This window comes from Accipiter gentilis, chromosome 16 (assembly GCF_929443795.1).
Source record: "Accipiter gentilis chromosome 16, bAccGen1.1, whole genome shotgun sequence".
NCBI classification, from domain to species: domain Eukaryota; kingdom Metazoa; phylum Chordata; class Aves; order Accipitriformes; family Accipitridae; genus Astur; species Astur gentilis.
In genome coordinates, this window is record NC_064895.1 from 29987280 (window position 1) to 30000207 (window position 12928).

Consider the following 12928-nt stretch of genomic DNA (forward strand, 5'->3'; position numbering starts at 1 on the left):
TAATTACCCCCTTTGCACCAAGCCTGTGCGGTAGGCAAGTCAGAGCTTACACTTGCAAGCGTATGTAATTAGTATTGTTTTGTTATCATTTGGATAACCTGGTGAAATGTAGGACACGACAGCAGCTCTATCTCAGCAGCCTCCAGATATTAAAAGTTGCTTCAGTGAATTATCTTTTTTTTCAGCAAACCCTTGCAAAAATTCTCATTAAATATAAATAGATTTTCTTTCACCCTTGAAGACAAGTGGAATAGCATAATGAGTGCCAGCAGCCCTGTTGTATTGAAATATATCTTGCCAGGTAACGAATCTGGGATGAGATTACAGATCTGGTTGCTGAAGTGGTAATTTGTCTATACTTAGACTTTTGCACTGTGTTTGACTTGGTGTCACGCAATATTTTGATTAAGAAAGGAAAAATTATGCGGAAATTTGACACGGCAGGTGCTGAAGGTGTTATGCATGTGAGCAGTGCTCGGGACCGACTACAGGCCGGGATTTGTCACTGAGGATGCTGGCGGGCAGTGGAACCCTGTGGGGACCAGACCTTGTCATACAGCAGTTCGCATTTCCCCGGGTGCAGGGAGCGGTTATGGCTAACAGCATGGGCAAGGATGCCGAGCTTGGGGAAGGCATCTCTAGGGAAGCTGGCAGGGAGCTCCTGCAATTGCTTGGCAGCCCGGGAACAACAGCATTATGTGCTTCAGTGCAGTCCGAAAAAACCCATACGTGCCTAGTTTCAGAGCCCACTGCTTCAGAAAGGTGCTGGCGAAGTGGGGCTGGTTAGAGAGGAGCAGCCAGAGGCATTAAAACCTGAGCACATCTGCCCACCCTGAAGTCAGCAGCAGCTCTGTCTGTTTGGCTTATTGGTAAGGAAAGGAAGAGGTAGCCTGATCGCGGACCAAGAAGCAGGAATTTGGTGGCCATCGCCCTGGGAGCTGACAAATCCACAGGAGTTCATCAAGCCAGCAGATTTTAGCTGAGTAGGGCTGAGCCGCTCCTTCATTTAAGCCCCATTGATGGTCCAAAAGATTAGCATCTCCCATGATCACTTCTTTGAGCAGCCAGGCATCAGCCATGTCCCTGTGCTGCCTGGTTTGCATTGCAAAAGCTCATGAATTCAGGGAAGACGGTGGGACAGGCATTTGGGAGAACTGCTCTCCCACCCCACCATGCCTCCAGGTTGGAGGCTGTGTCGACGAGGAGCCCCCAGATCTCCTCAGCCCTCTTTACAGGTTGAGCAAGGCAGTGCTCGGTGTGTCACCTGGGTTGTAGCCAGGGTGCAGGAGTTCGGAGATGCTGCTTTGGGTTGGGGGGGTGACCAAATCCTTCAGTGTTTGCAGCTCTTGGTGTCAGGGGGTGGGAGGGCATCCTGGCAGGGGGATGCATGAAGATGCAACATGACTGCTCCTGCCTGCCCTACTCCCCCCCCCCCCCCGAGTATTCCTGGTTTTCTCTCAGACACTTTGGAGTATGACGAGCGTTGAAAGTTTGTTTAGGTGGGGAGAAGGCGAGGCTGCAGGTATGGGCTGTACAATGGTTCAGCAAGATAACTCTATTTATTTATTATTTGCCTGTTTGACATCAGATTGCAATCCTGATTTCAATTCCAGTTTTGATTTGGGTCTGACCCAGTTTCTCCATCTATCCTACTGCCCCACACAGACATCACCAGGGTCCTTTTCTGTCCCAAGACCCCAGCTGGGTTGTCCATGGCCAGGTGAGGAAGCTCTCCTCTCCAAACCGCGCTGGGCTAACCCCTGCCCCTGCATCCCTGCGATGGGTTAGGGATGATGCATTGGCCTGGCTGACCCTGGCAGGCAGCATCCCAGTGTGGATGGGCGAGGGACAGTGCCCAGGCAGCACTTAATTCATTAATTTAGATGGTGCCAACAACTCTGAGTGGTTCAGGAGCAGATACCCGCTCTCCCTGAGGCCTTTACTGTAATTGCAAGTTGGATCCTCCCTTGGGCAGCTGAGCCTTCAGTCCCATCTCCTTAGCTTTTGCAGCCTGGTAATGGGTTAAAAGCAGTGGCAGCCCTCTGCTTTCCCGCCCTACCTTGCGAGGAATGTCTGGAGGTAGGGACCAAACAGAGATGCCACGATTTGCCTTTTGTCACTTCCCAGGATCTGATGATGGATGGATGGAGATGCAACCCCACACACACACAGAGGCTCTCCCTGGCTGCAGGAGCCCAGGGAGCAAACGGCATCCAAGGGACACTAGCAAAGAAGAGGGGACAGGACTTCATGGGCTGGAGGATGCTCTTAGCAAAGCCAGACCAAGATGCACAGGCAAAGAGCAAAGCATGTCGCGGGGTATGCAGCAGCCCCAGACTACCCCGATCCAAGGCTTTGAGCAAGCTCTAAGCAACGAACCAGCCAGGCTGGGTTTGAAACAAGAGATGTTCCTACAGTCTGATAAAATTTCGAGTGACCCAGAAAAACGCCCTCTCTTTCCATCAGCAGAAACGCCAGGGAAGGGAGCAGGGCACTTAATGAATTATGAAACACTTGGAAAGGAAAGGCTGTGTAGACAAGTGCTGAATATTTCATTCCCTCTTTTTTGGCTCTCGCCTGCCAGGGGAAGTGGGTTGGGAGGGGTCCGAGGAAGGAGTGCCTTGTCCCACGCCTAACGCAGGGACATCTTCCCAATAATTCACACACTTGCAGACAAGCTGGCCCGAGGTCTGTGAGCGGAGCTGGGGAGTGCAGAAGCACATAAGTCAGGCTGAAAGTGTTGCAAAGACGTGCCAAGAGGATGGTGAAAGGGCCTGCACCTCGCCATCTTCTCAGGAGATGGGGGCATCTGCTCATTGCCTGTTGCTACCATCCAGGCTGGGGAAAAGCTGCCACGGGGCTAGCACTGGCTCTGACATACCTGCTTTTATCTGCTGCCACGGTAGCGACAGTCTGCAATTACGAGCACTCACAGGCAGTGTGCACCTTCGACTGTAGCTCAGCTGGGGAGAGCATCGACGTGCTGGAGATGGATGTGATGTTGCTGCAGCCTCTGGGCTTCTCTAAGGTGACCTTGTCCCAGGCAGAAGCAGCACCACAGCAGGTCAGAGAAGCAGGAGATGTCTGGAAAGTCAGTTTGGGGGGGTCAGGAGGGGCCCCTGGCTGCAGCTGGGGCACGTGCTCTCCCGACGGGTCCCTCTGCCTGGGACACCCCCGCTGTCCTGTTCTCATGCAGAGATGTCGCCTGACTCTGGGGTCTCCCCCACCAGCCCCAGGTCCCCCCATCCCACAACCACGCTCCTGAGCAAGCACGGGAAGGCTGTGCACAAAACATTTCTTGGAGATGTTTGCACCCTGTCGACTCCTGGGGTTTTCCCACACACGCTCTTTTTGCTATTTATTTTGATAGGGCCAGATCCAGATGGTCTCAGGGAGAACCACCGCATGGGTGCGTGGCTGCTGCCATGCCATAAAGCCTTGAGCACACAAACTGCCGCAGCTCTCATACCCCTCCTGGCAAAGCCACAACAGCTAGACTGGAGGAACACCCCAGTTACTCCTCTTTCTAAGGTGGCATTGATATCAAGACATGACATGTTGCAAGATGGGCTGAAAGCTGCCAGCTGGGGCAGGGAGCTTCATTAACTGTAAAGGACCAGGGAAATGCACGTGCATTGTTGCTGCTATGAAGCAGAGCCGTGCTCTTTCAGACCAGCCTCTCCTGTGCCCTGGCCCACCACCACCAGCAAGGGGATTTAGAGGACCCAGAGGAGCCCCTCATTCCCCCAGTGTATGCTCTAGGATACCTTTAGGTATTTCCCATGGAATGGAGTTCCTTGGAGGCACCAATTCATTGCAAAGTCTTGTCATGACTCATGTAAGACTTCAGTTGTTTCCTCGGTGAGGTCAACACCACCAGCCATCATCTGAAACTACTACCACCGCCATCAACGAGCCCTCAACTGACTAGTGCCTGGAGCATGCAACCTGCAGGGAGAGGTGGAAGGAGCAGGGCTTGGCTGGTCTGGTGGAGAGGAGACTGAGAGACCACCTAACAGCAGCCTGATGACAGTAGTGACAGGTGAAGTAACAAGGAGCGACAGGCACAGATTGTGGCTTGAGAGGTTCAGGTTGGATATCAGGAAAATATTATTCTGCAGGAGGGTGGTGCAGCCTCAACAGGTCAGCAAAGAGGTGGTGGAATCTCCATCCATGGAGGTTTTTGAAGCTTGGATAGACAACGCCATGGCCAAACTCATCTAGAGTTGGTGATGGCCTTGCTCAATGCAGGAGGTCCCTTCCACCCATCGGGTCTGTGATTCAGACACACTGGCCCTTGAACAAAAAGCTCTGTATTCTGCTGCGAGATCCCTCAGAAGAAGTTTCAGCTCCACACTGATTTGCTGTTGAAGCAGCAGCTGTGAGTGCTGGGCTGCAGCAGATTTCAGATGGGAAACCGAGAGATGTTCAGGCAAGAAGTGGGTACAGGCACATCCTATCCCCTGCAATTACAAAAATAAGGCAAGGCAGCCGGAAACCACTTTAGAGCAGCCTCCTCAGCTTAAATAGAAAGCAGAAGTGCCCAAAGCTGTGGTACTGCAGTCTCACTGGTGTTCATCCTCCATCGGCCCGAGGATACTGAAGTAGAAGGTTGACTGCAGTGTCATGTAAATCAGCTTTTCTAGAGCATTAAATTGATCAAGAAAATTCAGTTTTCTGTCTGAACCTGGTGAACACACTTCTGGTGTCAGACACATGCCTGGTTTATGGTAGCTAAGCAAGCTACCACACAACAGCTGAGCTTTGACGAATCTCCACATACTCATAGCCCACTGCAAAGACAAGCAAAAGCCTCCCTCTTCCTCATCCCACAGACATCATACCATGTCCCTCGGCAAAGGAGCACACCTTGTTTTGAAACCATGGCTCTTCCCTGAGGGTAACTCGGTAAACTAGAGGAGCTGGGAGGGAGCCTGAGCCTGGGGCAAGTTCTCCAGAGATCAGGCTGGTTCCAGGTCATTTTGCACTTCCCATCACAGTAGTAAGGACTTCCCTCATGGCTGGGGAATGTTCCCACTTACAGACACATCTGCCATCGCTCTGTCTGTGCAAGAAGCTTTCTGTTCCTTCATTATGTCACCCTGGGGCAATATGCATCCATGGGCCAGAGGTACCTGAGTCCACCTTGATCCAAGAGGAGCAGAGAAGCCACCACTACAGCTTAGAGCTGTGTGGCATTTCCAAGGGGATTTATTTCTATGATGTGCCATGAGCAAACAGGTTAAATAATACCAACACCTACAAACACATGTAAGAGCAAGAACTGCGCGGTGTGTTACCAGCTAAGCCTAGCAACCTTCACAGGCAAATCTAACTCATCAGCAACTGTGCTAAGATAACTTGATTTTAGAGCTCAAGCCACAAGAGCATCACTCCAAACTGACCTGCTGAAATCAAATCCAGCCAAAGGCAGAGGACAGCCCTCCAGAGCCCTGCAACAGAGCCTGTGCTCACATCCTGAGAGATAAAGCACAGACTTCTCTCAAGGAAGCCTTTCCAAAACAAGAAAGCTGCAAACAGCAAATAACATTATTTCACAAATCCTGAAATCCAGGCTGACACAGCAGCCTTTTCCCCCTGACAAGCCCATCTCAGAGAAGAAGCAGGTCTCCATGGAAGGTGATGATGCATTATTCATTGTGCATGAAGCAGTACGAAGAACACGAAGAAAAGGTGTTCACGTTCAATGCCCAACAGGGCACCTTGGAGATGGGCTAAAGGAGCTCAGTGCTGGGATCCACCTGCACACAGCACATGGGAGCTGAGGAGGGGACATGAAGGTCCTGCAGGGAAGGGCCCCATCCTGCACAGCACACAAGGGCAGGTCTGCCATGGCTCTCCTCTGCTCCTGGAGCATCAAGCACCACCAGCAAGCTACAGCAGGACCCATCAGAGGTTTGCTGGAAAGCAAGACCTCCCTGCTGCTGCTGCTGCAAGTCAGACAGAGCTAGATAAGTAGATGAGCAACAGTAAGGTCATTGTTCTGTTTTCCTCAGGGAGTTTATTAATTTCCTCAGGTAGTTTATTATTATGAGTGGTGTACAGTGGGATAACTACACGGCACAGTTTGATTTCTTTGGTCAGAGAAACACCCACAGCAATACCATCTGATCCCCATGCCTGCAGGTGTGTGCACAAGGGGACACAGGGACCATGCAAAGACAGGTCATTTGAGTGGGGAAGTTAAAGAGGGTTGGCAGCGGCAGGACCCAGGCAAATCAAGCCCCAAAGCCAATGAAGACCCCAGGGAGCTGAGCAGGGCTGAGCAGACCCTGCTCTTCCATCCAGCATTGTGCTGCATTTCAGACAGTGCTTCAAAGCAGAAGGGGATGGCTTGAGAGCTGAGAACGATAAAGGCATCCTCAGCTCTGCCACAGACTGACCTAGGGTAAACCTGCTAACCCGGCTTTTACCTTGGGTGTCCAGGCACAGCATCGGATGCTTGTGGTACACGGGGGCAGAGGCAGGAGAGGAGCCTTCGCTATCCCACCCCACAGCACGGGGAGTTCTTGTCTCCCCCTCTGAAACCACATCTCAATAAATCAGCATCGCAGTAAGCGATGCCTTAAGGTTTGCAAGGAAGTAGTTCAACCCACAGCAGCTTTCTCGCTGGCCCCAGCTGGCTGAGCACTGCAGGCATATTCCTGATGTGCCATGTAATATTTTCACTGTCATCTGGGATCACAGCACTGGAAGTGACATGCAAGGCAGATGAGGTAAGGCAGCTCCGCATTCACTGTTTCAGGGCTTTTTCTGCGTCGGGAGTCACTTGTTGATTCATAGCTGGCTCTTCTCAGGCTGGGAAGGTCCCTCTGGTGCCACAGCAGAACATGAAGGACATAAAGCCACAGCTCCTTGACAAGCCATGAGCTGGCAAATAAGTAATGACTTCTATTAGAGAGCGCCAGGCTTCTCCACTCTCTGTGGTATCTATCTAGACCTGTGATTTAACAAATGTGGCTGCTTTCAGTGCACACAGTGCTGCACTCCCTGGCTGGCTGCAGCAAGCCCAGGCAAGAGCCACTAAGAGCAATTTGATGCCTTTATCCTGCTCATCTTGGGGGATTTTAGGTGGTGATCAGATGCTCAGAGGAGGAATGGCCATGGTGGTTGGAAGGTGTTATATGCCCTCACCTCAGCGTTCATCTCAGCCCATGGTGAGAGCCAGCACCCGCAGGTCGGGTGGGAGAGATGCGAGACCTCCTCCTCTGCTCCCGTGCAGAGTCAGGCAGGCTGCTCGGTGCAGCAGTGGGGTTGGAGAAACCAGCGTGTTTTCCACTGAAGGAAAGTTAGAAGTGCTCTGCTGTCAGGACCAATAGCATCCAGCACAAAACCGAGAAGAACCTGGGAAGGAGGAATTAGCATTAAACCATTACTCCACGCCTGCTGTAAATGTCTCCCTTCAGCCACAACAAGCCCTTGGGGCTCTGGGACATGTTGTCCTGGCTCAGGTGAGGCTGTCACCAACTCCATGAGGTGTGACAAATACACAGGGACTGAACTTTGGCATGCAGCTTGCCCCACACCCTACCACAGCAATAGTTATAGGATCAAGGATCATATCAAAAGATCACAGGATAATTCAGACTGGAAGGCATTCCAGGAGATCTCTAGGCCAGCCTGATGCTCCAAGCTGGGTCAGCTTGACCTCACGGCAGGTGGCTCTTGGCTTTTTCCAGTTGGGTCTTGAAATTAATGTCTGGACTTGATGATCTTAAAGGTCCTTTCCAACCTAAATGATTCTATGAAAGCCCCCAGGATGTAGACAGCCTAGCCTCCCTGGGCCCCGGCCGCACTGCTTGAAGATACCCAGCAGGATGGGAGTGGGTTGAGACAAGGACACGAGCCTCCAGGCATCAGTTATGATTAGACCCCCCTTACCAGAAGGGGGTCAGTCTTCTCCCCTGAGCAGCTTTGAGACTCACATGCAGTGCCTTCAGGCTATGTCCATCCAAGTAAAATAACCAACAGAAGCCCTGTTCTCCAACCCTGGGCCAAGCCAGCTGGGCTGTTTGACTCATCCCACACACAACCAGGCACATCCAAACTGCTCCAGGGATGCCCTGCCCCAGGACAACCCCTCCTGGGCAGGGTGGGTTGGGGTCAGGCATGTTGATCTGGGGCCTCCCCATATCATGTCCTGTGCTGACAATGTCCTGGTGCAAATAGATGAGGGACAGTGCCCCGGTTCTTGCCTTGCTCAGTTTACAAATGCAGACATTCAGGATGGAGAAGGCCAGTTTGGGCTCCCTTAGTTGCATCCCAATAATGCAAGACCGATGGTTCCCAAAGTCTCCTCTTCTTATCCCAACAGTGTTACCTTGTAATGGCTTCTCTCCTGGCTCCTCCTTTGCCCACCATCTCCACTGAGCTGGGGTCACTGGCTGCAGCTGCCAGAGTCCTTGGCCATGCTCTGATCCTGCTTCTTACAGCTACCTCCTCTTAAGGCAAATGGGAAGCAAAACCAGCCACACGTGCTTGGGCGACTTGGCCAGCAGAGCCCTTTCCCATTAAAAATGAATGCTGGTTGGTGCTCACCACAGCTCACCTGACTTTTTTCTTCTTTGCTCCACAGGCTTATTGGCACTTTCCGGATGGTCCTGCAAAAGGTGGTGGAGGAAGGGCAGGTAGAGGTGACGGACACGCTCATAGACGACAATAATTCAGCCATTCAGGTAGGTCACGAGGAATAAGCAGCCCCTGCTGCCCTCCAGTCTTGGTCCATCTGTCCGTATTTCTGCCGACTCTGTGGGAACAGCGAAGGCTGCGTTACGCACCTGAATCCCTGAATCCTCAACCTTTCCTTCATCCCATTACTCTTGGTCTGAAGGACTAAGGCAGCTAGGACTGTCCTGAGGGTGCAGAGCAAAGGCTGGACATTCTGCATGCCGTGAGAAGTTTAGGATGGGGGCAAAGCAGGAACGGATCAGGTTTAACCTGCAAACAGGGCGCAATTGCTCATGCCCCACAGCTCAGAAATAGCCTGCAAGCGTCCTACTGCTGGAGACCCGTGGCAGCTCAGAGCAGAGCGTGGTCCTCAGATCCCCGCAGAGATGCTGAGCAGCTGCTTTTTACCTCAGTCCCACGCTGAGCTCGGCTCCCAGTGCTCTCCTGCACCTGAGCAATCCCATGCTGGCTCTGCCCTGGCCAGTAGTATATCGGCTTTAAGCCATGCCAGTAGTACTGGTTGTTTGAAATGCTCGACATTTACAGTATTTGTCTCTGACTTCAGCACTGCTTTTATCTGACCTCTGTAGCACATGAGAAATACCTCATGCAGCAGCTCCCCTGGAGGCTCATTCCTTATACCCCTCTGGGGAAAATCAGGAGAAGAAATACCACTCAGTCTGGGCCTGCAGCCCTCATCCAGAGCCCCCGATGCCAAGGAAAAGGCTCCCTGTCTGCGGAGCAGCTGCTGTGTAACTTGGTGCATTTCCATCTGGTTAACACATCTCTCAGGAGCTGTTTCCCATGGAGACTGAGTTTTATAACACACTTGGAAATACAGCTACTTCTGTTCTTCTTGGCTATCAAAACCCTGGTGTTTTAATTAAAAAATGAAGACTCAGCCTCCCCCCTTTTCTTAATCCTTTGTAAGCTGCTTCCTATACTCAGCATAAAGGAGAAGTGTAATTGCACGTAACCCTTTGTGCTAACAACAAGCAATTAGCTATGAAAAGACGAGTGGTTTCATTAGGAGGAGAAAGGAGGTGACTTCTCCTGCGGGGGTAGAAGGAATGAAACCAATAAAAGTACAAGGGACACAGTGCTGAGGTGGGAGAAAAGTGGAGGGGGTGCAGACCTAGGGTGCAAAAATAATTTCAGGGTTGGAGAAAACAGCTCCAACTGTTCTCTTGGTTTATCAGGCCGAGAAGTTGCCTGATTAAAGTCCATAGGACCCACCAAAGGAAGACAATCCCATATTTTTAAGAAAGAGCCTTCAGTATCACAGAGGGAGAGAGGAAAATCAACGGATGACAATGAAATACCTGCAACTTCTTGATGTTGAAAATTATGAAGTTTTTAGCACAAACTAACCTAGGACTGAGGAGGTGCCTGGATTGCCTGGTGCCTTGCAGCCTGGCCAGGAGCTTGGTGTAGCTGCATAGAAGGTCAAAGCAAATAGTCTGCTACCCTTGGCCTCTTTATAAGCTGTGTGCTTCTAACTGGAGGCACCTGGAGGAGAAACGACCTTCCCCAGCTGGTGCCTGATGTGCTGGATAACCTGCGCTCATTACCTCCCCTCTGAGGACCTCATGTCTACGTCTCCTCTGTGTCACGGCAGCTCTGCTGGAGTTGTTTTTGTTGGTATCCACAGAGTGCTCTGGAAAGCATAAATACTGACTGTTGTCTATTGCTACAAAACTGGGGCAGCCTGGGCAAGGCAGATTTTACAGGAGTGCAGATCTGTCTTGGATAAGGCAATAAATCCCGCCATGTTCTGCACGCCACAAGCCATATGGATGCACATGCACAAATCCTGCATTTCTAGTGCTTGCTGTGAGCAGAAATACCACGTCCCCCTCTTTCCCCTGCATTTCTGGGACATCGTCTTAGCCCCAGGTCACCCCTGTTCAAACCAGAGCTGGGAGGTGAGGGTATGTGTTTGCATTTTGGGCTTTCATCAGGATTTCGAATCCCTTCTCCCATGCAGTATCCATTGCAACTTCAGAGACAACTCAGCTTCATAAATTCCCTCTCCAAACTGCTTGCTCCCAGTCTCTGCTCCAGCAAGAGGACAAATTTGGACTGAGGGAGCCTTGAGAAGAGAGAATCCAGAGGGCAATGCCTGGGACATTTTGCATGGAGAAATGTTAGTGGCAATATAGATCTGGAATAGCTCCTGATGGGCAGCAGAGTCAGCCCTCCTGGAGAGGTGACCCACTTTCTCCCGGAATCAAAAGATGCTGATTTTTTTAGTAGGCGTAGGGGTGGACCGCGGCCAGTGAGGGCTGTTGCAGGAGGAGAGAGGGACTCAAAAATGATCAGACATATTGAGAAGGCAAAGGTGGGCAGGTATGGAAAGACACTGCCCATCAGATGAGACGGGATAACTGGCCATCTGCACTCCTTGCCCTTTGAGATGCAAAGGAAAAGGTTTTGCTTGGAAGCAACATGCTCCTCACATTGAGCAAACTCAAGGACAAATCATGTGCAATGGTTGCAAAAATCACCTCCAGAATTAGGAAAGAAAGCAACATCCATATGTCCCCTCTCGGCAAGCCTCATCTCTCTCCACTCCTTCAAACCTGTGATTTTAAAGGCATGTTTCCTCTGCAAAGGTACCTGAGCAAGTCCTGGCATTGCATTATCTCCAGAAGGGCTGCTGGCAAGCACAGCACAGATGCTGAAGGTGCTGTAATGCAGCACAGCTCCATTTTTGCAAGACGCCGAGCTGGCACCAGGGATCCCTCCTGCAGACTGTGCTCCCCGAAGGTCCTACCCCAGCGCAACCGTCCCACCTCCAAACCCACCCGGGGGTGACCACACTGCGGACACATCGGTGTGAAGTGTCTCCAGCTCCAGACATCAGCCCCCGGCTCTGGCTGAAGGGAGAGGAGCATCTTCACTGCTGTCAGTTCTTGGAAAGCAGTTTCCAGGCATAACTTCATCTTTCTGTAATCAAAGGCAAAGGAAGGGTTGAAAATTGTTTTCCTTTTTCTGGGCTGACTGCAAAACATCACTGGCAGCTTCCAGCCAGCCCTAATGAAACTATTGACTTGCCTTAGCAAAGAGATTAAAAGAGCCAGAAACTGTAAAGCCAGGAGGGATATGACTATCGTGTTGTCTGGCCTCCTACAAGAGAAGCTTTGGGACGTCTCAGAATTTGTTATTATCTCCAGTGGTGAAAAAAAACCCAACCAAATAAAAATGATTTTAAACTGTCCAGTGACAGAGCAATCCACCAGCCCTTTTGTGAATCATTCCTCTCGTTAATTTTCTATACTGTTAAATTGAGAAGTTTTTTTCCAGTGTGAATTTCTCTTGGTTTCAGCTTACACCTACTAATTCCCCTTCAAACAAGTGATGGTTTTATTCAGCCCAAACCAAAATCTTTCAGTTTATTACACCCATGATTTTTCATTGCTTTTAAAGGATTTTTCAACTTTTAATATAGTTTTAAAATGAGATTTCAAAATCGAGTGTCGCACAACAGCATTGAGGTGGTTTGAAAAATGTGAAAAATTAATGTTTCGACATGGCTTTTTGTCTCTCCTTTGCATTTGCTTTTTTAAACAATCCGAAACAGCTTGGTGAGGTCAGCACACTGTGGCAAATCATTTTGATTGACTCAAATTTGTATTTTGCCATATGAAGAATAAAATCAGTCAAAACCTTCCACAAAGCTCTGTTTCCAGCTGGGTTTGAGTCACCCCTTAGCTGTCATTTGCTAAATGCACACAATCCTTCCAGGCCATATCTTGTATTTTCCAGCCTTTCATCATCCCTTTGACAAGCTGCAGTTGGAGCGAGTGAGGATGCTGTACCTTCTCATGAACATGTAGATGAAAAAAGGAAGATTTTGTAATAAATTTTCCTGCTCTGGCTTGTTAGCCTTTTTGTTTTGTCCTTGCATCCAAAATCGATTGCCTTTGCATCGAATATAACTTCTAATTTCTCCGTGGAAGCTGAGTGGAGGTGGAGAATGGTTTTTGCTTTTGCTTTGATCTTTGTAGCAGCTGTTTGCTTTTCAAAATAGATATGTTTTTAGGAGAGAGATTTTTCTGGCTGCTTTGTCCAAAGCAGTGGTTTTACAAGGACTTTGGTCATCAGGGCAAAGGTAGTGCCAGCAGCTGAACTCGCACATATTTGGGTCTTAAATCCAGAGAAATATTTTGGGGGGGGGGGGGGGGGAACATTTGGGAGCTCCAACCCTGAATTTGCTGCAGCAGCAAGGTGCAATCTT

General features: G+C 50.3%; 1 protein-coding gene across 18 annotated transcripts in view; it reads left to right on the forward strand.

The window, feature by feature from the left end:
* The window catches only part of OTOF (otoferlin), a 105044-nt gene that overhangs the window by 26654 nt on the left and 65462 nt on the right, over window positions 1-12928 (forward strand). For all 18 annotated transcript variants that reach the window (XM_049819053.1, XM_049819033.1, XM_049819034.1 and 15 more), the window contains exon 4: window positions 8597-8696. In XM_049819053.1, coding sequence (XP_049675010.1) covers window positions 8597-8696 — 100 coding nt within the window. The remainder of the gene's footprint in view (window positions 1-8596; window positions 8697-12928) is intronic.